General features: G+C 41.6%; 4 protein-coding genes across 7 annotated transcripts; 3 read left to right on the top strand and 1 right to left on the bottom strand.

Annotated features, from left to right (window-relative positions):
• Positions 1 to 6: 6 nt before the first annotated feature.
• Positions 7 to 3,738, top strand: tektl1 (tektin like 1). Its single transcript, XM_014169982.2, has 8 exons — positions 7 to 392; positions 604 to 888; positions 1,073 to 1,177; positions 1,429 to 1,594; positions 2,298 to 2,464; positions 2,538 to 2,633; positions 2,829 to 2,942; positions 3,139 to 3,738. Exons 1-8 carry the CDS (start codon positions 129 to 131, stop codon positions 3,334 to 3,336), a joined length of 1,395 nt encoding a protein of 464 aa, XP_014025457.2. The 5' UTR covers positions 7 to 128; the 3' UTR covers positions 3,337 to 3,738.
• Positions 3,739 to 4,125: 387 nt separating this feature from the next.
• LOC106584559 (sperm acrosome membrane-associated protein 4) lies at positions 4,126 to 5,711 on the top strand. Its single transcript, XM_014169989.2, has 3 exons — positions 4,126 to 4,682; positions 4,998 to 5,117; positions 5,251 to 5,711. Exons 1-3 carry the CDS (start codon positions 4,631 to 4,633, stop codon positions 5,454 to 5,456), a joined length of 378 nt encoding a protein of 125 aa, XP_014025464.1. The 5' UTR covers positions 4,126 to 4,630; the 3' UTR covers positions 5,457 to 5,711.
• Positions 5,712 to 6,221: 510 nt separating this feature from the next.
• LOC106582366 (zona pellucida sperm-binding protein 3) lies at positions 6,222 to 9,152 on the top strand. The gene is made up of 8 exons (XM_014165426.2): positions 6,222 to 6,801; positions 6,889 to 7,004; positions 7,183 to 7,283; positions 7,401 to 7,575; positions 7,984 to 8,095; positions 8,353 to 8,465; positions 8,595 to 8,668; positions 8,914 to 9,152. The coding sequence occupies exons 1-8, from the start codon at positions 6,331 to 6,333 to the stop codon at positions 9,147 to 9,149; spliced, it is 1,398 nt and encodes a 465-aa protein (XP_014020901.2). The 5' UTR covers positions 6,222 to 6,330; the 3' UTR covers positions 9,150 to 9,152.
• A 134-nt stretch (positions 9,153 to 9,286) lies between these two features.
• Positions 9,287 to 23,344, bottom strand: fli1 (Friend leukemia integration 1 transcription factor). 4 transcript variants are annotated; one of them, XM_045695819.1, is made up of 10 exons: positions 23,123 to 23,344; positions 16,445 to 16,650; positions 15,589 to 15,758; positions 14,036 to 14,239; positions 13,857 to 13,931; positions 11,863 to 11,934; positions 11,557 to 11,619; positions 11,380 to 11,427; positions 10,964 to 11,047; positions 9,287 to 10,372 (listed from the first exon to the last, which is right to left on the bottom strand). In XM_045695819.1, the coding sequence occupies exons 2-10, from the start codon at positions 16,582 to 16,584 to the stop codon at positions 9,849 to 9,851; spliced, it is 1,380 nt and encodes a 459-aa protein (XP_045551775.1). In that variant the 5' UTR covers positions 16,585 to 16,650; positions 23,123 to 23,344; the 3' UTR covers positions 9,287 to 9,848.

A 23,344-nucleotide genomic window follows, 5' to 3' on the forward strand; every position in this document is an offset into this window, starting at 1 on the left:
TGATATTTCAACGCTAGTTTATTTGACACTCGGGGGGTTGAGGGGCACTTTTCGTAATTTGTAGCCTATTCAAAAGAGACTTGATAGTTAAAAATAGATTTTAAAAAAGAGTCTTGCGTAAATAGAAAATGCCTGTTCAGTCAGTTCCCCTCGCCTCTGTGAAGATGGGACCGCAGTCTTGGCGAGATGATACGATGCACTCTATAAGGCGAGCGGAACACTTGGTGCGGCAAACCCACGCAGGACGGCCGGGGTCTATCAGCCGTGCGCGGAGCTGTAGCGCCACCGCGTTAACCCCGAGGCGCACAGACACAATTGAAGTGGTTGGAGGTGGTGATACTCATGATGCTTTGTGCAAGAATAAAGTCAGACCCCAAAACACAGGGACAATGGTGAGAGTTTAATATTTTAAAGTTATGATGAATTCAATTAATAGTGAATGAATGTGCACTATTTTAAATCCTGTTGGCTATATAAGCTTTAGCCTAAAATGTATGTTGGTGGTAATTGCTGTTTTGCGAAATGATGCAATCACAGTTTATGAAATTAAGTTATATTGTTGTATATGTAGACTTCAATGTCATTATCTTATGTCATGTTTAGTTCCCGTATGCTACCACCACCACATGTGTGGTCCCGTTTCCCCCTCCCTGCTTCCGAGAGCAGTGTGCAGAGGCCAGTGTCGGAGTAGCAAGGGAGTACATGCGCAGTGTGAGGGAAATGGAGGGCGAGATACGTCGACAAGCTGGCCGGGTGGCACATGAATGCATTAAACTGGAGCGGGAGAGAGGCCTCCTGGAGAGGATGCTGAGGAGCCTGAGGTGTGAAACGCTGATCAACAAGAAGAGTGTGGAGGGAAGGACCATAAGACCAGCTACTACTGAGACTGTGAGTTCAGTGTGTGCAGTGCATGTGTCACAACTTAATTTATTTGTGTTAATTTCATATTTCCACCTGACCCCAAGTTATTCTGCCCAGTATTGCTTTGCTGGACTACATTAGGCCTATATGTATTCCAATCTACTGTATGGCTATGAGAAAACAATACTTCAGATGATTGTTCTGTTTCCAGGGCAGAGACGGAGCAGATCATTTACTGGAGTGTGAGAAGAGAGAACTCACTGAGCTGAAACAGGAGCTGGAGAGCACTCTGAGGAGCACACTAGCACAACTACAGGTGATGACATCTAACTGCTAGAGGCCAGGTTACTGTAAAAACACGATGACAAATGCTAATGTGCACAGGTCTTTATAAAATAAATGTGATTGGTCGCATTCTCTTTTTATGGTTTTCAATGGATACAGGTGCATAGAGTTATGATTATGCCTATTCAAGAAAGTTGTCGAGATATCCCTTGATTTGCTATTGATATACCCGTTAAAAAAAAGAAGCCCTTATTTCTCTCTCTCTCTCCTTGCCGTGTATAGACCCTGGGTCAGTGCAGTAGGCAGCTGTTGGACTGTGCCAGTGAGAGAGCGCGTGTTCTAGAGCTTCTACCACACACTGGCTCTGGCTCTCACTCCGCAGGGGGACGGGGAACTCCCTCCCAAGGCCTCATAAAACTACCAGAGCCAATCGGCCCCTTCACTCCAGGTGCTATGTCAATAACATACTGTTCTAGTGTAACACAGTTTATGGCACTGCATTGACGTCACCTTGTCCCATATAGTGACTATTGTGGTTACACTTTGTTTTATTGTCAGTGATTCACCTAGTTTTTGTCTTAGACGCGACATGGTGACAGTGTAATTACATAATAGTTACATACCGTAATTTCCGGACTATAAGCCGCAACTTTTTTCCCACGCTTTGAACCTCGCGGCTTAAACAATTATTTTTTTTTGAAAGGAGATGACTTCAGTGGTTTCAGTGCACAGGAGGAGGAAGATAGTGACCAATGACTTTCTTGGTAGGCTACTGTTTACTGCAGATTTTTTATTTTTTGTTACAAGCCATGTTTCGTTAAAGCCTGTGTAAAGTTCATTTGTTTCAATGTACCGGTAGGCACCTGCGGCTTATAGACATGTGCGGCTTATTTATGTTCAAAATATATATTTTTTTTTAAATTCAGTGGGTGCGGCTTATATTCAGGTGCGCTCAATAGTCCGGAAATTATGGTAATAGCCACTCATTTATTTATTTGGGATTTATTTAAACCAGCAGCTGTAGGCTTACCATTTGCTAGTTAGTCCCACAAATTGCCAATTTCTACTATACACTCTTAGCGGATACTAGGCAAATATCAGCTGAAACAGGTCTGAAAAATAAAGAATTACCAATATCTTTCCCTTCTCAGAATGTAAGCAGGTTCTGGAGTCTTCCACTCTGGCTGTGAACCAATCACAGCTGCTACGAGAAAACATCAGGCAGATGATTGGCAATGCCATCGCCAGGCAAAAAGCGGCCCATCGTACTGTCAATGACGCCCTGGTGAAGAAAATAGCTGAGACAGTCACTCTGAAGGTACAGCATGGGACATACGATAGTATTTAACATTTAAAAGTCAAAATAGTAAAACTCTCATTCTCTCGCACAGCAAAACCTCACAACTATGTCTGCAGCCACCAGGCAGGCCATTTTCCGCAAACAGAGGCAGCTGAACTGCATTCGTCACAGCCATGACAGAGCACTGGTCAGTATGTGAGTGGGACTGTCTGTAAGCTTTGTCATGGATAAGCATGTGCATTGGAGATAGTGTCTGTATCTGTGCTTATTTGGTAAAGAAAGAGCCACTAACGTTGGTGTAATGGTTGGTTGGTTGTAATGTTGATAGTGGGTGACTTCACTACTCCACCCCTATCTTCCTATGTTGTCATGTGTTTTCCAGGGCCCTGAGTACAGTGGGGATATACTTTCCAGAGAGAAACTGAACAGGCCTATAGTAAAGGTTTACCACAGACACCCTGGGACCCAGTTACCTGAGGCTGCTCATCTCATACAGGTAACTAACCACCTTCCTCTAAAAATGAACATGAATGACACTTTCTCTTATTATGTACTTGGCCATTTACTGTAGTAGACTCATATTTCTGTGCAAGTCTTCCATTGACATCAATGCATGATTTATGCAGTTGTCGAGTTTAGTGCTTGCTCTCATGTTTGAATTCAGCCCTCTGAGTCTTGTGTTTTTCTCTCAGGGTAGTTCTGTGTTGAGACACTGCCTGCAGTCCTCTGAAGAGGAGCTCTCCAGGCTGCAGGGCACGTGTCTGCAGCTGGTGGCCAACCTGCACGGCAAGAGGGCCGCAGAGCAGGTGGACTCTGCTGTGGTCAGGCTGCGGCGGCAGCTGGTCGACAGACGAGCAATGCCCACTTTCCTCCAACAGGGGTTGTACTAAACTCATTATGTAGTGCATGACTCAATTCATCTTTCCCTCAATGTTTCCTCTCTCTTTGGCTCCTTCTCAAAATGCATTGGAGGAGAAGATCAGAGGGAAGAAAGATCTAAGGTTCATCTTCCCTCTGATCTTCTCCAATGCGTTTTGAGAAGTAGATGAGGAATCAAGGAAAGAGAAGAGCCCGAATCTATAGTTGTATACAAACGGCATGTGTGTTTTCTCCAGGATATGAAGTGAAAGATGGACCGATGTGCTGAAAAGGGACCATTTAAACAAGATATTAGGAAGGTGTGTTTTTCAACCTAGTCATGTGTGGCATCCCAACCCTCGATTAACCACATTTCTGTATTACACCATTAATGTGTACTTGAAATAAACAAACAGTATTTCTCTGCAAACTCAGCCCCATTGCTTATTGTTTGGGAGTCCCTTAGAGCAGAAATGTGCATGGGTTTCATTGGCATGTACTTGATCTCCTTGTCGTACTGCCATTTTGTACAGCTTGGCATCTATATTGCGAATTGAATATGTTCAGCATAGACTGCATTAGAATCACAAACAGTTTACTGCACTGTTTATGTTCAACGTCACTTGTGAATATATGTACACTGTTAAAGTCCAGTCTCCATCGCACCCTCCTCTTCAGTCCGAGTCACAAGACGACAAGTCACTTGACAGTCCTGCCTCTAAACTTCATGTCTTTCATTAAGAAATATGGGATGATTCAATAAGCCTCTTCTTTAGTGAGCGGTTACAAAATACTTGTATAAAGGTCCTATATACACGTCAAAGCAGTACTGTAGATTTCAGCAATATATTTCTGTATCTTCCTTGCAATACACACTATTTAACTGAATACTCAGATAGTTTGTTTCTACTTTAGTATTTATGCAGATTCCAGTGTACACTTTACAATCAGCCATGGCGGAGGAGTGACTTCAGTCTTATCACTGGGCGGATAATGTCCTAATTGAATCAGATGTGTTGGGGTGGGGAGATAATTAAGGTAGTATCTAGGAAAACGAGAGGCTATCTTCAGATCTGAGCAGACGATGCATGAAGAGAGAGAAGACTAAAAGTACTGGCATAATACCATAGGTTTGTACAGACGCATCCCCCAAAAGGACTACATCAACACATTTTACTGGATAAGAGAAGGTTGCAACAAGTTATTGTTCTTTAGATGATCTAGATAACGAGAAGACAGAAAGGTCTTGAGGAGCTGGGAAAGCAGTCAAATCAAAGGGAATACAGGATATTGTCTTCGTTTGGAGAGAGACAAAAAAAACAAGTGATGTCGCAGCTTCTATGCCATCTGCTTTTACTGTGTCTGGTACCACCTGTGGGTAAGTGGAAGAGAAGGGAGTTAGAAACGGAATACTTATATTGCAATGTATCATATACTGTGTTTGTGTGTGCGTGCATGTGTGTTTATGGGAGAAGCTAATTGGTGTTGAGTTTTGTATATTGACTTGTGCATTATTACATTAACAGCATTGTTTAAGCCCCTCCCACCCATTTCCACCATAAGACTTTAGCTTCTTCCTTAGGTAATATTGACAGTGAAGATTATCAATCAAAAATCTCTACTATCCTTCAGTCCCTGCGCCAAACCTTCGTTTTACTTTGTTCTTAGTGTAATCAATATCTTTCTCTTTCAGTTCCTCTGTTTTGCTACACCTGTGTTTTCCCTGCCATCTCCCCACTGGACTGTATCAAGTTCCCTCAGAAGTGTCCTCCAGGTCAGCTATGTCTGTCCAGCAAAGCTGTGGGGGAGCGCGGTGAGAGCTCCTTTAGTTACATACATTGTGTTTGTGTTCCCGCATGTTTCTGCTTGAGTATGTCCACCTGAGTGTGTACTAATAACACCGTCAATGTAACTCTAACTCGGTCATAAACACCTTTAATCTACAGGAGAATTCAGTGTGACGCTGTATGAGAAGAGCTGTGTCCTCTCAGCCCTGTGTGGCCTGACTGGTGAGAAGTACGCCATGGGCCTCAACTTCACCTTTACCAATGAATGCTGCTCCACCCACCTGTGTAATGGAGCCGCAGCCCCCTCTGCCCTCTACTGGACTGGCTCTGCTCTCTCTCTCCTCTCATTCACTCTCTCACTGTGATTTACCAATTTTTAAATATAATGCCACTGCCGCTAAATTCACAAGGAAAACATTCAGTTGGCTAGCGTCGTCGAAACGTTTCAGATATAAATGATGAATAGAGCTGGCATGATTCCTTGTTCTAATTGTCGGAGAGGCATGTTTACACACCGTATTTCTATCTGTCCATTCCAAAACGTTGTATTCTGCTGAATGTGGCCCAGGTGTTTAACACAAATGTGTGCTTTCTCTACATTAAAGATATTGTCCATTGAACTGACCATTTTCTAGAGATGAGCAAACACACACATGTTTTTTTCTCAAGTAATGTAAAAATAATGTGCTTAAAAACACTTCTTTTACATCTAGGCATATAATTAACAATATCCCACATTTATCTGTCATCAAAGTTGAAAATGAGAGCTAACAATGTACAAACCATTCACTGTATGGATAATAACTTGTCTGGATATAATCTATAATTGTCTATTTGTATTTTCTTCATTTTTATAGGCCCTGACTATTTTTGTCTAGTCTATCAAAACTTTTAGGCAGGCATAATCATCTATTATAATATTTGAATCCAATTTATCTAATATTTTCCCTGCAGTTCAACAGTCCTCGGTGGCACGAGGTCTCCAACAGCTGTTTTTGATTCTGCCTCATACTGCAAGGAATATTGCGCGTTCACGTTCTAGTTGGAACTAGGAAACTTGGAAAAATTCGACTTGCCAACTGGTTGTACACGTGCGTTGATCAACGAATCAGCAAGTCGGAAATGTCTAAGTTTCCTAGTTCCGACTAGTATTTGAACGCGGCATACCTATGGCTATGAATTGACGCAGGGCCTGATTTTGCTCGAGTTATTGTACAATTTTGGTACAGGAATATAGATATGTTTTATATTTTCAACTTGGCCTTTTTGTTCCTTTTGCATTCTCTAAGAGCAGAGGGAGGCTCAAATGAACGCCAGTCATTTATAAAACCTTCTGTGAAGGTATTACTCGCCGAAGACTCACCATCTTACCTCGAACTACCTGTGTTCCAGCACTCAAGGGTGCCGCTGGTAGACAAGGAACATTTCTCTCCAGTCCGTGGAACTGGACACGAACAATTACCGGATAAAGTTAGGAAAATCCTGATCCCGGTGTACCCAACACAGAAGCCCTCTGGTCCAAAAAGTCAATCCCGCGAAGTGATAACACTTTGTAACATCAACAAGATGTTCGTGCAGGTAAAGAAAAACATTTTGGGCTCCGGAGGTTCACCGTCTCAACTGACACTCGGAACATGCCAAGCCAATAAATCTACAAAAGATTCCCTCATCTTCGAATACGACCTCGGCCTCTGTGGGAGCAAGCGCTCGGTAAGGTTTGTCAGCATTCATAGGCCTACATTTCCCAGAAATACCTTGTTGATATTGACACAGGCCTACTTATTTTCAATAAAACAGCTCGTAAATAATCGTGTGGCCTACTCCAACACTCTCCGATATGACCCTCCGAAGCTCAAAGGGCCTATCAGACGAGCTGCACCATTCACCCTGCGAGTTGTCTGTCACTTCAACAGGTGACTTGCAGTATTCACACTATTTAATGATGGATTGATGTTTACCTTGAGTTCATGTCACTGGAGGAGTTATCATTCCATACAAAGAAAACGATATCAATGATAGCAGGTTGGCACAACATTTAAAAGTTGATTTATAGTCAATGCCAATTATTTACATTTGCTTATTTCTTTCCAGATATCATTACTCCTACAAAATAGGCTACATGCTGAATGTGGTACACAAGGTGTCAAAACCAATGAAGAACAGAATCCGTTCCATGCTCACTGCACGTAATGGTAGGGTATAGATGAGCCATTGATCTACAGTAAATGAGTAGTCCTCATGTTATAGAATGTACTTAAATGAGCCCTCAGGTAATTGAAAGATCTGACTACTCATTCTCTCTCCCTCAGCTCAATGGAAGAGACTTGCCCCATCCGATGGGTACTCTATGGGAAAGCCCATGTACTTTCAGGCTGAAGTGCCTTCCATGTCTAAAGATGGACGTCTCTATGTCCACTCGTGTAATGTGACCATTAAGCGGTCACACTCCTCTACGCCTCAGTTTGCTGTCATTGACAATTTTGGGTAATGTAGACATACAGTATGCCAGATCACTTCTATCAGTATCATTTGCACAGTACTTTGCTTTTAAAGAGGCAATCTGTAGCTGGAACAATAACAAAGAAAACCCCCGCCCATGTTTTGGCAAAAATCTGAGGGATGCGGCTGGAGAAATGTAACCACTCTCAAATTCATAGAGTGAGCAATAGATGCAAGTACTGACCATCTATGACATCCAAATGATAGTTTTGGGTTCTGATGTTGTACCACAGTTGTACTAGGCTCATGCAGCATTGATAAGTTATATTCTTCAAGAATATATGGGTACATATCATTCATTTCTAACTCCAAAAATGAATGTAGCAATTGCAGATTGACCCTTTAAAAAAAAAAAAAGAACTTGGATTTAACAGTAATCTATTTTCTGCTCAGGTGCATGGTTGAGAGCAGAAACAACAGTGGCTCCAGATTCATCCCATATAAAAGGAATGTTGTGAGGTTTACCATGGATGCCTTTCTGTTTCAGGGAATGACAGCAGGGCAGGTATGTTAAGGCTGCACTCCGTTCCTAATATACAGTAACCATAGTCAACTGAGCAGTAGTTGAACTTGAGTGCTATGCCCTCATTAGATTTCCTATGCAATACATGGCCTTCATCAAGCGTTATAACTACTGAGCTTAATCTTTTTCTTTCCCTTGTCTATGCAATTCATTTTACTGAGGTCCTCTGACACTACATTGCACTGGAAGTAGTATGTACATAAGTATGCAAACTAGATTCTGTGCCACATTTGAATCAGCCCGAGCCACCTCTTCGGCCACAGCAGCTCTACATGCACTGTGCTATGTCTGTGGGGAGGTCTGTCCCCTCTTCAACTGCGAAGGCCTGCACTTACGATTCTGCAGCAGGAGGGTAAGCCCTGGTAATACTGAAGCTGTTTGATACTTTATCCATATAGGCCCTGCAAAAGATGATAGAAAACCATGAATAATAGAAAAAAGACTCATGTTGCTCTGATGCATCTTGGTCTGGTCCAATCAGATGGAAGGAGCTGTATGGAGCTTCTTCAGTCTGCTCCTGTTGTGAGTCCACGTGTAGCTCTGCTGTCCCCTCTGGTGAGTACTGTGACTACAAGTGTATCTTTGCATTTACTTACTGTTGGGTTTTGTGAGGTTGTTTTGGTCGAGTACTTTTTTGCATTTGTGAAGATGGCCTCATTATGATATGAATCATTTTTATTTGGAAAGCCATTTTCAAACTTTTACACACAAGCCTTAGCCTGTCATCATCAATGAGTATCCATTTATTCAGTCTGTGTCGGTGAGGATATTTGGCATCTAACTTGCTCTGTGTACTCTAGCCACCACCAAGATGGTCACCAGCAAGTCGTGGTCGGTGGAATACCGCACAAAGCCTGCTCTGACCCAGGAGGTGACGACAACCTCACAGCCCGAGACCGTGGTGGAGGGGCAGTTAGGTGTGAGGCAGGTGGAGAGACTTAAAGAGAGGCCTGTGAAGGGATTTGCTGTCGTGGAAGTGGAGCAGGTCTCTGAACCACACAGAACATTCGAGGAGTTCTTTGGTGTGGACAAATAGACAGCAAGTGTGGTCACTGCCCAATGTTCATGTCGATAATTCATTTTGGCAATAAAACAAATTACTGATACACCATCTAGTTAATATTTTTGTCAGTTAAAATTATCAATGGTTTGGAGAAAAGAAAGGAGACCAACTCAAATATACAAGTTTCTTTTATTGGCATTTATTGGCACGTTTTATTGCTACAATTGTATGACACATTCTGTACAATGATACTTTTACAAATGTTAGATCAATGAATATAGTAATTGCAATCAAGACCTCATAACAGTTTTACCACTTCCCACACTCAGTGACTTTCCCCTTAAGTCCTTCAATGACCTCAATGACATATTAAACAAAATACTTAATTAATTGAAAAACGTGGTTTTCAAACAACTGAATCACAGGTTATAATATGAACAAATTCTCAACCTCAATAGTTGAGAAATTCAAAAAGACAGAACCTTCATGGCTATCCCTTGGTCTCTACTAGTCATCATTGTTTACCTTTTTCCTTTTGCCTATCTTATGGTGCCTCTGCTTGAAGATGTGACGTGAGCGTTATTGTCCATTTTACATTCTGTACTAACAAAACTCGCATAGCGTTACAACGTAATTTAGATGTTAAAGACCAGATGCATTGTGGATGGTATCTTGGATATCAGTCTGTTTCAGGAAGCTCTGCCATCCAGTCTAGTGCAAGACACCCAGGCCTCAATAGTATGAGCTCAGGTGGGAGTGAGTCCCTGGGTGCCTTGGCATGGGAGACCCCGGATACATGGGGCTGGTTGTTGAGTTCCAGTAAGTTGTAGACGGCCCAAAAAAGTTCCCAGGGGACACTGGCATAGGGGCGGCATGCGTGTTCATGAAGTTAATTTTTGGCTGGTGGCTGTGGTAGGGCTGGGCATAAGATACCTCAGTCTGATACTTAACAATGCCCCCCTCTCCGCCGTGGCTCTGGTGGGCCTGTGAGATGCCCTGGAAGTCAAACTTGTAGGCGTAGCGCTTGCCGTGCACCTTGGTCATGATGTTCTTGTCATAATAGTAGCGCAGGGCGCGGCTCAGCTTGTCATAGTTCATGTTGGGCTTGCTCTTGCGCTCGCCCCAACGCTTGGCCACCTCGTCCGGGTCGGTCATCTTGAACTCGCCGTTGTTGCCCTCCCAGGTGATGATGCTGGAGTTGTTGCTGTCCGACAGCAACTCCAGCAGGAACTGCCACAGCTGGATCTGTCCAGAGCCTTGGAAGAGAAACGGGACAGGGTGTGAGGGGAATGGATGCATCAAAGGGCTGGATTCTGTTAAAGCGAGCAAGATCTGTTTCTGAAATGCTTCTCTTAAGAGTAGGATTGGTTGTAGGTTAGTGTCGTTTTATCCATACACACTTAATTTTTCTGTATTTGTATAGATTTTAAGATGTTTTTTGCTTGAATATCCTTATCTATTATTATGTATTGATTTCCATTTCATTCTTTATGCGATGTGCACTGCACAGAACACAGGAAGAATTATCACTGTGAATCATTGTCATTTTTGTTTGTCAATTAATCCCGTAATGGATAGGTTGCCAACTGGCAATTTGACACGAAAATACAATTACATTTATTCACATGCAGTTTAATTCATGCACCATTGATATCACCTTCTCGTGGACTATTTGCTATTGTCATATCAATCTATGACCCGTCTGTGTCTGAGAATATAACTTGCATAAGAGATACCACCAGGATTCTAAATACACTTTCAAGTTTGAGCTACTTCTGCAAATGTGACCTTTTTCACTGTGTGTCATGGAGAGAGACAGAACGTGGGTGGACCAGGCAGAAACCTACCCACAGGCCTGTGAGCGCTGGGGTCAGGCAGCCTGTATGAACTGTGTTTGCCTGTTCGTTTCTTGGAGTGGAGGGCCTGGCCTTCTGTGAGGAGATACAGAATTAATTCTGTCAAACAGGGTAATTCTGGTTAACGGGAGACAATAATTAAAATGTTTCAGCCTAGTTTTGCTGAGGGCGAATGTATAATGCTATTGTCTAGGTGGACATTTTTGTCTATGTGCCATCCCAGACAGGGAATGTACAACTATTTATTGTTCTCTTTTTAAGGAATACCTCTGCCCTCTCTTCTCCTATTCAATCTATTTTGGAGTGTTACAGTTCATGACACCAAAGCAGACAGTGTAAAGGCCACATTTGTCACCACCTTTTTGGTTCACCAGTTTAACATGGTGCATTATGGGATATGCTCTCACCTGGGTTGGCTAGACGACTGCTGATGGGACCTAATGCTTGGTATGGGTCTGCAAGGAAATTAAGGGTTGGAAGGTTAGATTGTTTTGTTAAGACATTGGCTTGACTATGGTACAAAGGTTATACCAGTGTTAAAACAAACTAGGATCAGGAAACGAGAAGGCAGTTCAGATGCACACCTTGCACAATTCTCGGCGGAGGCTCTGTGACTCTGGTGCTGTGTTGGTGCTCAATGGGAGAACCTAAATCATAAATAACATGATGAAAACATCTGGACAAAGTTCTCTGTTTACTCTTAGAGAACTATCATTATTCCATCTTGAACTACAAAATGCTTGACTTAATGACTTTATTCTGCCTCCACTGTGAAACACTGTAGTAATAATTTCTAGAACTAATATGATACAACTATTAGTATGAATCTGCCTTAGTGCTCACAAGAAATGTAAAGCACTGAGAATGAGATGTGACGTCGGTTATTGTACCTTTGGTTACTGCAGGCAGCATGGGGTTCGATGACCAGCTGTTCCTTCTGCCTATCTCCTCATAGCTGTTCTCTGCTCAAAAAGAACGGTGGGTGAGACGAGGCATCCACAGGAAGAAAGTTCAGAGAGGGGTAGCAGGGTGGATCCATTTGAATTCTATCACTTTTTGACAGCATCCCTTTTGATTTAAACAAAACTTTCCATAAAATGTTTGTACATGGAAGAAGTGGTCAGAAAATGACATTTTGGACCTGAATACCAAAACATTCAGGAGATAAAGATGCTCAAAGTTGACCCATTTTGCATACCATACTATGAGACATCCATGTCTTCATCGCTGGAAAGGATAAACAGTTGAATATGATGTCTTAAAGGGTTTTCAGCTTAAAGGGTTTTCAAATGTTTTTTTAAATGAAAATTGACTTTTTGACCTTTTTTTTAAATATTTTTTTTTAACGTTAATAATCTAAACGCGTAAACTCTTTTCTTCATATATGCATATGTTGTAGATTAGACCCTACTTTACATCATCTGAGGTTTTTGTGTTGAGCCCGCCATTGGTTGGCGACACAACATGCTCTTTAATACAGGGTGGGTGTCAATCATAGAAATAAGGGACCTTGAATATGAAACAAATCGGAGTTGGATCTACCTGTCTGACAGATGTTTTTTTTATGTAAAATATTCTGTAACAAGTGTTGTTTTTGTGCTCAATGGTGGATCTATTCATAATTATTTAAGAGATGTTTATTGATCATTTATGTTTCAGGTTAAATTACATTTTTATTTTCAAGAAAGTATAAAATAGTTTGACAACACTGTTTGTAAGCTTTTAAATGATAGCAATCTCAACCGTTTATCTGTTCCAGTGATGAAGACATAGCTGTCTCGTGGTATGGTGGGGTTTGTTAAATAGGTCAACTTTGAGCACCTTTATCTCTTGAATGTTTTTGCATTTGGATCCAAAAAGTAACTTACTGAGAACTTCTACAATGGGCAAATATGTATGGAATGTTTTGTTCAAATCAAAAGGGGGACTGTCAAAAGTGATTGAATTCAAGTGTATTTACCCAGCAGCCATAGAAGGAAGCATTTTTTTCCAAACACAATCATGGTATCAATAATTGCTTCTATTTCACCAGTTGCATGTCCGATTAATTGGACAGACTAAGTTATAAGGATAATTTAGTTGCTAATGTCAGCCTGCGGTACCTCGGAGGGCCTTCAACTTGACATACTACATGAGAGGGGACAACACTGACCTAGCCTGCAACGTAATTTCCCAGAGTAGCTCAAACTGCGCATGCGATGTTTCCAAAAACTCCTCCCATGTAGCAAGATGGGGACACACCGAAATGATACTTCTTGATCATCAAATGCACCACTGAGCATTCCCATAGCAAACAATGGGGTATCGTCATCGACGGCATCGTCCATATTTTTATTTTTTTTACAGTCTATGGAAGGAAGCCCAAAAGCTGAGACTTAAAAGAGTGATTTGAAGCAGCCAGAAGAAAACAGCCAGAGAGCTGAAGATGGTCCAGTATTCCTTGGGGTGAGTGTCCTTTTGACCGGGACACCTCTGTTGCCACTAGATTGTCAATTGTGTCCCAAAGTGGGACCCGTACTCGCCCATTTCTCTGCCGGTGCAGCTGTTTCCTGTCTGAAACTGACTGAGTCGTGGACTCGTCAAAGAGTCATCAACTCAGGGAAACGCTCTGCCAAAAACCTTTAAAGCGCTCTAAACTATGTAATCTGAAATAGCAACTCAACACTTCATTTTGAATCCATTAAATGAGTGAAGTATTTGATCTGCCTCAGAGAGGTTTGAATAGATTATTCCTGCCACAAAACCCCTCCATTTTTAATCCCCATCTCATTTTAAGGCTGTTTATCTCAATGCTTGCTAGCTCCAGGTTCTTTATGCATGCAGTTTAAGGATTTTACACTGTCACTGTGTTCTTGGTAATGAGTTGTGAAGTTAATTGTCTTACCTGATTTAACCTGTAGTCGGGGTTGTTGCTGTGTGTTGTTGGTTGGAGTTGTGGGGTAGGAGAAAGTAGGGCTGCCTAAAAAGAGATTCAAAGAAGGTTACATAGATCAGTTATGTCCTCATGGAGTATGAAAATAGTCATATGAAAAGTTTCTACGAGTCCCAGGCCGTAACCCTTACTCTGTCGGAGGTAATTGAGGTGGCCGAGCAGGATGTCTGCATTGTAGGCGGACGTGAGGCGCATCATATCCTCCTTGGTCATCTTGCAGAGGGCCTTGCCCTCCAGTGTGTGGAAGTGCATGATGTCCACCTCCTCCAGGCTGTACTCCTTGATGGCCCAGTCCAGCCACTGGCGGACATGGTCCTGGGTCCACACCTCAGGGTCTGGGACCAGGAGGAAGAGGAGGACAGGGAGAGAAGGAAGAGAGATTGGTAAGTTGTGGTAACAGGAGGTTGTTGTAACTCACACAGACCCATCATCTCATAAAGTTGAGAAGTTACTTGTAAATGTTTTCTTCTCCTCCAATGAAACTAAATGTGTTTTTAAATGTACAGTAAGAACCCAAAGATGACGTTTTGGACCTCATGAATACCCCAAAATATCAGATAGTAGTTAGGAGATGCCTAGCCTCTGTCTGTACCCGAGGGCAGAGGTTCCCAAACTGTTTTGCTTTATGACCCACCAATTGAGTAGTCTTTTGAGTTGCGACCCACCATAAGGGTTGAGCGGTGAAGAAAAACAGACGCAGACCAAATAATAAGTAAAACATATCTTGGTAGCGGAGAGAGAATGTTGCAGTTTCATACCTAATCTCCTACAATTCTATGCATTTTGACATGGCTAATGCAGTGTTCTTATGCTCAAACATTACAAAATCAATGGGGGCTGATTGTCTAGCTTTTATTTAGTTGATTGTTAGTTTTCAAAGATTATAGGCTGTTATTGAAAAATAAATAGGTCCTTTTGTATTTTATACATACTTTCTATTTGGTTTAAGTTTACACTGAAAGCGTTTTCATCTGGTGTCCCAGAAGTGGGTCCTGACCATCATCAACTTTTCTTTTTCTTGAGCGGATGGTCAGGGGGCTGGAACATAATTACAAATCATTTGTTGACTGCAAATTGACCGCAAGATGCCCAAACAGATATATTTGATTAAAACATAATTTCAAACCTTGCTTACATTTTTATCTATCTATTATGTGTGGGAATACTTTAACAGAATGTAAATCACTTGTAGCTGATTTGCTGGTGTTTTTATAAAAAAATGTATGTCCCAAAATAAAAATACTATTATCAATGTTTTTGTGTTCAGAACTTGGGGGGTATGGGGCCCTGCCCTAGGGTCTTCATTGTCCTTGTTTAACACAGCTGTGATGTAATATCCGTGTATTATCATGGCCACTAGAATAGCTTGGCCTGTGTGACTCAGGCTAAGAATCAAACCTTGTAGTCTTGTCAATGAATTGTATAGATTTAACACACCTCATGTTTGGAATGTCATCTTAGGTGGAATCTCCCAACAATGACTCACTGGCTGGATTCCATTCCAAAAATGTGCTCCCTTCCCAGTCCCTAAAATCTGCTCTTAATGGCTGACTCCCAAATGATGGAAGATCATTTAACAGGTGAAGGCAATATGATGGGAACACCATCCCAGCCTATTCTCTTCACAGATCCTTGTGTGCCTTAGGATCTGGGCACCCCTCCACTGAGTGTGTTGGCACTTCACCTGCGGGCACTATGACTCTCTTCTCCTCTGTGGCGCTGTTGGGCGGGGTGGCGGTCTGGGGGCTGGCGCGGGGCTCAGGGTACGAGGCCTGGTAGGCCAGCTGACCCCCTTCGTTGCTGCTCATGTGTCTGGAGCGTTTGGTCACACTGCAGTCCACAGGGGACTCACGACTGTTGAGAGAGAGAATAGGGAGATGAGTAATATTCTGGTATGATTCTGTGTGATCCTGTTGCAGTATTTATTATGGTGATGGTAAACTCTCTTGAATGTAAAAAAATATATAACACTAAATAAGTGGGAATGAGGTGTATATATAACACTAAATAAGTGGGAATGTGGTATATATAACACTAAATAAGTGGGAATGTGGTATATATAACACTAAATGAGTGGGAATGTGGTATATATAACACTAAATAAGTGGGAATGTGGTATATATAACACTAAATAAGTGGGAATGAGGTATATATAACACTAAATAAGTGGGAATGTGGTATATATAACACTAAATAAGTGGGAATGTGGTATATATAACACTGAATAAGTGGGAATGTGGTATATATAACACTGAATAAGTGGGAATGTGGTATATATAACACTGAATAAGTGGGAATGTGGTATATATAACACTGAATAAGTGGGAATGTGGTATATATATAACACTAAATGAGTGGGAATGTGGTATACATAACACTAAATGAGTGGGAATGTGGTATATATAACACTAAATAAGTGGGAATGTGGTCTATATAACATTAAATAAGTGGGAATGTGGTACAACACTAAATAAGTGGGAATGTGGTATATATAACACTAAATAAGTGGTATAACTTCTCTGTGATGCGCCCTCCCTCACCTGGTTCCGTTGATGTGCTCTCCTCTCTTCCCAGGGTTCTGTGCTCCCGGCCCGGCCCACTCCGGCTCGGTGGGTTCTTGGCTCTCTTCGGAGGCCTGGCTGAAGCTTCCCGGTGACGTCATCTCGCCCTTCATGTGCATGGTCGTGGCGGCAGGGAAGGGCGACTCGAAAATGGACTGGTCCTCGCTCACCACGGACAGTGCTTCCTGCCGGCATGGACAAACAGTGGAGTCAGCGGTTACGGTAAGTGTTGGCCACAACTAGTCATGTGATGATGGTAGCCAGGAAACTGCTCACACCTCTGAGGTTTTTCCACACTACGTTGAATGGAACACGCATGATGAAATTTTACACCCTAATGAGTCTTGTTCTATTGATGAAGGATTTATTCATTCACGTTTCTAACTTTGTTATAGTCCAGATGTCTTTAGAATATGTGATTGGTGACTTGAGGAATATTACATGGAAAATAGAGGATTGTGGCATGAAGTTTATAAATCACTGTCATTATTGATCAATTTAGCTGTATCATAATGTTTGATTGCAGTTACTTGCGGAACACTGGCATCGACGTTTGGAGAAATGAGAGCTTCCGTGATCTTTGTCACAGTTTTAATTCGTTGGGATTGGGGTGATGGGGGGAGCTTGGTGGAGTCAGATCAAGATTTGAGACGCTTTCTTTGTGCTGCTTCCTGTGTTTAACGCTGACAAAGGCCCCCAAACTCCAAACCATTCTTCAAGATGGCACTCTTTTGTGTGTGTGTGTGTGTGTGTGTGTGTGTGTGTGTGTGTGTGTGTGTGTGTGTGTGTGTCTGCAAAGGAGTGTCTATACAGTGGGTAAGGATAGGCCTTGTTTTTGAGTCTTTGTGTGGGTAAGTATATATGTGTAGGTCTAAGTGCGTGTGTGTTTAGAGGACTTCACTATTGTCTTTGTGGCTCGTACGTCAGTGCTGGGCTTTTTCGGTGGCCCACAGGAAATCTGGCCCCCATGTGCAGAGAAACCTTTTGGCACAGGCCAAGGGAAAGGAAACAGAGGGGGGCCACAGTGTAAAGATGTGGCTCATTTAAAGCTGGAAAACAACCTAGGGTTGATGAAGGTAGGGGAGGATTGGGTACGTGGAACAGCAAGAATACACAGCCTTGATTGAAGTTCAAAGTGCCGCACTTCCATTGTGTTACCTGAGCATTGTAAAGTGTTTCATGCATGGTACACATTTAGTGGCATTTCCTTCTTCAGACTAACAGTGACAGGACTGTTAGCTATAGCAACATTGAAGCTTAATTGAATGACATTAATATATCAAACTGTCGTAATATTATTTCCGTACTGATACTGAAATGTTAGTACATGTGATGTTTGTTTTCAGTGGTAGAGGAACAACACATCACAGGTCCACCACACTTTCCTCCCTGACCGTTACCCTCTCTCTCTCTCCTCTCTTTCTGTCTCTTTCCTCTCGCTTCTCTCTTTCTTCTCCCTGTCTGTCTCCCTCCTCCTCTCATGTTGTGCAGAGGCCCTGACAGCAGAAGTGAAACTAAGGGCTGAGCTGAGAAGAGGTTGAGGCTGAGCAGCAACGATTCATGGAGAGGGTCATGAGCACCATTCTCATATTGTAATGTTATGCATTGGAGTGATCAATTGTCGAACTTCTTATCTTTCATTAGGTTCATTCATTGTTTCAATGGCGTGTTTGTGCATTCACAAGCTCATACACCTGCTCTTTCTCCCTCTCCCTCTATAGCTTGCAAACTGACACAAATATACCGAATGTGGCCTGACCGCCAATGCCACAACTGACTTCCTGTTCAATGAGTTTCGTAGAAGCTAGGCCCTGTTGCTGAGGGACACAAAATAGTTTTGAAAACAATTTTTGTCTGCACACACACAGCATACACACGACAAACACACATTTTAAAGTCCTGTCAGTTCTGCTGTCCAAGTGACAATCTTTTTCTTCTTCTTTTTCAGCATATTTGTGCATTATCACACTTAGGTCATTTTTATCTATTGAAAGTTTTGTACTGAATGTACTAGCACCACCTGAGGCTAATACTAGATACTGCCATAAAAAGGGCTGTTGAACAAAATACAAAATTCAACAGAACCATACACAGGCAGAACATGTAGGACTGTAAGTTAGAAGTCTGTTGTCTCAGGTTCAGCTGCTTAATGGTTGATGGTTAGCAGCACATCAGATAATCATCTTATGAATCAGCTGCATAGGGTGGTGCTCGAGCTGTTCACCAATAGTGACACATCCTTGTACCACAACCATGTACTACCAACTGTTGTGAAACATCCTCACATTCACATCCTCACATTCACAACAGAACTCTAGCTTAATACCCTCTATTGGAACTCAAACACAGTGCAAAAGCAAACAAATATTTACTTGTCCAACACCTGCTTCCCACCTAATCTCTCTTACAGTTACTAGATACAGTTGAAGTCGGAAGTTTACAAAACTAGTTTTTCAACCACTCCACAAATGTATTGTTAACAAACTATAGTTTTGGCAAGTTGGTTAGGACACAAGTAATTTTTCCAACAATTGTTTACAGACAGATTATTTCACTTATAATTCACTGTATCACAATTCCAGTGGGTCAGAAGTTTACATACACTAAGTTGACTGTGCCTTTAAACAGCTTGGAAAATTCCAGAAAATGTCATGGCTATAGAAGCTTCTGATAGGCTGATTGACATCATTTGCATCAATTGGAGGTGTACCTGTGGATGTATTTCCAGGCCTACCTTCAAACTCAGTGCCTCTTTGCTTGACATCATGGGAAAATCTAAATAAATCAGCCAAGACCTCAGGAAAAAAATGGTAGACCTCCACAAGTCTGGTTCATCCTTGGGAGCAATTTCCAAATGCCTGAAGGTACCACATTCATCTGTAAAACAATAGTACGCAAGTATAAACACCATTGGACCACGCAGCCGTCATACCGCTCTGGAAGGAGACGCGTTCTGTCTCCTAGAGATGAACGTACTTTGGTGCCAAAAGTGCAAATCAATCCCAGAACAACAGCAAAGGACCTTGTGAAGATGCTGGAGGAAACAGGTACAAAAGTATCTATATCCACAGTAAAACGAGTCCTATATCGATATAACCTGAAAGGCCGCTCAGCAAGGAAGAAGCCACTGCTCCAAAACCGCCCTAAAAATCCAGACTATGGTTTGCAACTGCACATGGGGACAAAGATCTACTTTTTGAGAAATGTCCTCTGGTCTGATGAAATAAAAATAGAACTGTTTGGCCATAATGACCATCGTTATGTTTGGAGGAAAAATGGGGACGCTTGCAAGCCGAAGAACACCATCCCAAACGTGAAGCAGGGGGGTGGCAGCATCATGTTGTGGGGGTGCTTTGCTGTAGGAGGGACTGGTGCACTTCACAAAATGAATGGCATCATGAGGAAGGACAACTATGTGGATATATTGAAGCAACATCTCAAGACATCAGTCAGGAAGTTGAAGCTTGGTTGAAAATGGGTCTTCCAAATGGACAATGACCCCAAGCATACTTCCAAAGTTGTGACAAAATGGCTTAAGGACAACAAAGTCAAGGGATTGGAGTGGCCATCACAAAGCCCTGACCTCAATCCTATAGAACATTTGTGGGCAGAACTGGAAAAGCATGTGCGAGCATGGAGGCCTACAAACCTGACTCAGTTACACCAGCGCTGTCAGGAGTAATGGGCCAAAATTCACCCAACTTATTGTGGGAAGCTTGTGGAAGGCTACCCAAAACATTTGACCCACGTTAAACAATTTAAAGCAATGCTACCAAATACTAATTGAGTGTATGCAAACTTCTGACCCACTGGGAATGTGATGAAAGAAATAAAAGCTGAAATAAATCATTCTCTCTACTATTATTCTGACATTTCACATTCTTAAAATAAAGTGGTGGTCCTAACTGACCTAAGACAGGGAATTTTTACTAGGATTAAATGTCAGGAATTGTGAAAAACTGAGTTTAAATGTATTTGGCTAAGGTGTATGTAAACTTCCGACATCAACTGTATATCTTTGATTCACAAGGGAGACTGATTACTAGTCTAAACCAAATGCATTGCAGTCTACATGCCTAACTATGGTTAGATTAACTTTTGTTCCATATCATTGCTGAAGTTGATTTATGTTGTGAATGTATTTTAGCTTTGATCTGTGCTTATGGTGCCATTCCACAGAGGCCTCGAATTGCAAAGAGGTTGTCTACCAAGGTGAATGGTCATTGCCAAACAAGAAAAAATTGACTCCGCTAAATATTCAATCGTCTATGATTTTAAAAAGTAAATGGATAAAAAGTTAATTATGCAATTGTTTATCACAATTTAAATGAATAAATAACTGCCTATTGAAACCAGAGCCATATCAATAAACTGTTTTGTTTTGCTTATTGTATGCAGTTTATCACTAATTCACTACGGTGATCCATGTAACATGTGACCAACTCTCTCCTCAATATGGTGTAGAGGCCAAGAAAGCAGAAGTAAAGGTTGAGTCGAGCTGATTTTGCAAAGGCCTGCAGCAGCTGCTCCTTCAACATGCAAAAACATGTGGTTTTCAAAACTTTTGATATGGCGACATCATGGCTTCTGTTACATGGCTTTTAGACAGTCGAAACAAGGCATGTACTGTAACTGCCAATAATAAAGGATACACATGGAGTATGAGCACGGTCCTCTTGGCTATATTCAGAGTTAATGTATTCACATCTAAAACAATGTAGTACCTCGACACATCCAGTGACTTGATTCTGTTTTGTAACGTCTGTTGCCTTTTTCGTGTGGAGGGAGCGGAAATGTGTGCGGAAAGTCTGAGGTTTGAGACAGGAAGCCTGCAGAGCTCAGATAACAACACCTGACAAGCGCTCCTTTTTGCAGTTCAGGCCTCTATATTCTTTAAATAACTTTGTGACAAAAACAACTGACTTTATCTGGATGGTTTAGAAAATATCCATGTTTCAGTAGATGGGCCTTCATATTTAAGTTTTAAAAGTGTATGTGTGCGTGTGTGCGTGCTCCTAAATTACGCTCTCTATGTCACTGCAATAACATCCATTTTCAGTAACCAGAAGTAGCCTATTTACTCCCTCAGGTTATCCAAATAGTAGCCTAAGTATGGTAGTCTTATATGTTGTAATAGCTGTAGGGTATGAAGAAAAGTAATGATCATTTCGTTATATGTTTCTGGAAGTGATTTGATTTCAGTGGACGAGAATCAGGATGGACACCTGCAATGCGTGAAAGTAGGCTAAAGTTGTTGGTCCAAAACATATACATTTTAATCAAGTTTAATAACATTTTAATGTAAATGGCTTATTCCAATGCCTTAGCTACTTCAAAATATCATCAACATGGTGGAGGAACCAATTTCAAAACATGTTAAATCGTTTATTTCGTTTCGTTATTAGCCTCTAAATTGATATGTTTCGTTCTGCAAATAGGTTGAATTGATCGTGAGGTTTATAACCTTGGCAGAATATCCATTCGTTGTTTTAGTGCCTTTGAGAAGAAAAAAAAAGTTGAAGGTCCTTGTTGCTTTACAGGACAAGCTATTTAATCAGGCGCTACATATTTTGGTCGAACTATTCGTTAACTGTTTGGTTAAATTCACCCTATTATGTGAAAATAATAATCGGTATTGCTATAACAAGGAATACCTCAATACGTTATATTTGTAATTGATGCTGTTCGGTTGCCTTGGTCAGGGTTTGTGCCCCACCTTCATGACAAAAATGCGTTTCAGAACCATTAGATAAGTCAATATTTGATCTATTCCAATAAGTTAGGCTACATATTTAGACCTAGTTATTCTCATCAATTTCGGTAAGCTTTAGATTGTCTTTACATTACCCCATTTTAATAATTCGATTAAAGAAGAATAATTTCCTGAAGTCCTTTTGTTAAATTGGATAAAATAATCCTAACAGTTATTCATATGTTGTGGTAATGTTGATTTAATGTTGAAATAAATGTAAAATATGAAATACCAGTCATCTCATGGATTTCGATCCTCCAACTCTATGGAAAGTGGCCTTTATACTCCAAATACGTTCCATGGCGCCAAGACACCTGCCACGAGCGCGCTCCAATAAACTTGTACTGATCAAGATTGCTTATATGCTGTGTAATGTGTCGTCTTTATCGTCAATTGGGACAGATGCATCACTTCTTTAAATCACCTTTAAATTTCTTTAAACTAGCATATGTGCTTTTAACCCAGGAACGTCTGCATTAAACGTGACTAAACGAAACAATTAAAATAGCGAGTTCTGCGCGCTCCTTTTTACGCGTGCAGTGCTGGACACCATTTCGTTTTTATCGGTGTGTAAAGATGTAGTGGTTACTTGTGTTATTAAAGAGCCGACATACAACCACGAACGGGAAGGAAGAGGAAATTTTGTACAAGAAGGAAAGAGTGGGGACCTCGCATCACCGCTTTGCCTCTCTCACTCAGCAAACAGAGACGTGCTAAACAACTCAGTGGGTGGCTGCGTATCGTTTTCACAAGCGACATTAAAACCAGTTCAATCGCCTACCTTTATCGTACAGTCCATTGTAGCAGTCACTCAGTCGTTGATTCTCATTTAGTCATTTAAACACGTTATAACTAGTCTGGATAGCCTGCCTGAATCACATCAACCCATACACAAGCGCATTTACCCTTTGGCGCAAACCATTGCAGCAACAATTCTTGCTTAGTCCATAACCGGATGGCAGTTTTTTTTCTCACTCTAAATTGGGAAGTGAAGTCACTCTAACAAGGCATTAGGGTTGGGTCCCTACTGGTGAAACGAAGTCCTTTTTCATTTCTTACAACATTGCACACACAAACCTGCTGATTAGCCTACAAACCAACGATGACAATCTTATCTGACTGTGCCT

Source organism: Salmo salar, chromosome ssa02 (genome assembly GCF_905237065.1).
Source record: "Salmo salar chromosome ssa02, Ssal_v3.1, whole genome shotgun sequence".
Classification (NCBI taxonomy): domain Eukaryota; kingdom Metazoa; phylum Chordata; class Actinopteri; order Salmoniformes; family Salmonidae; genus Salmo; species Salmo salar.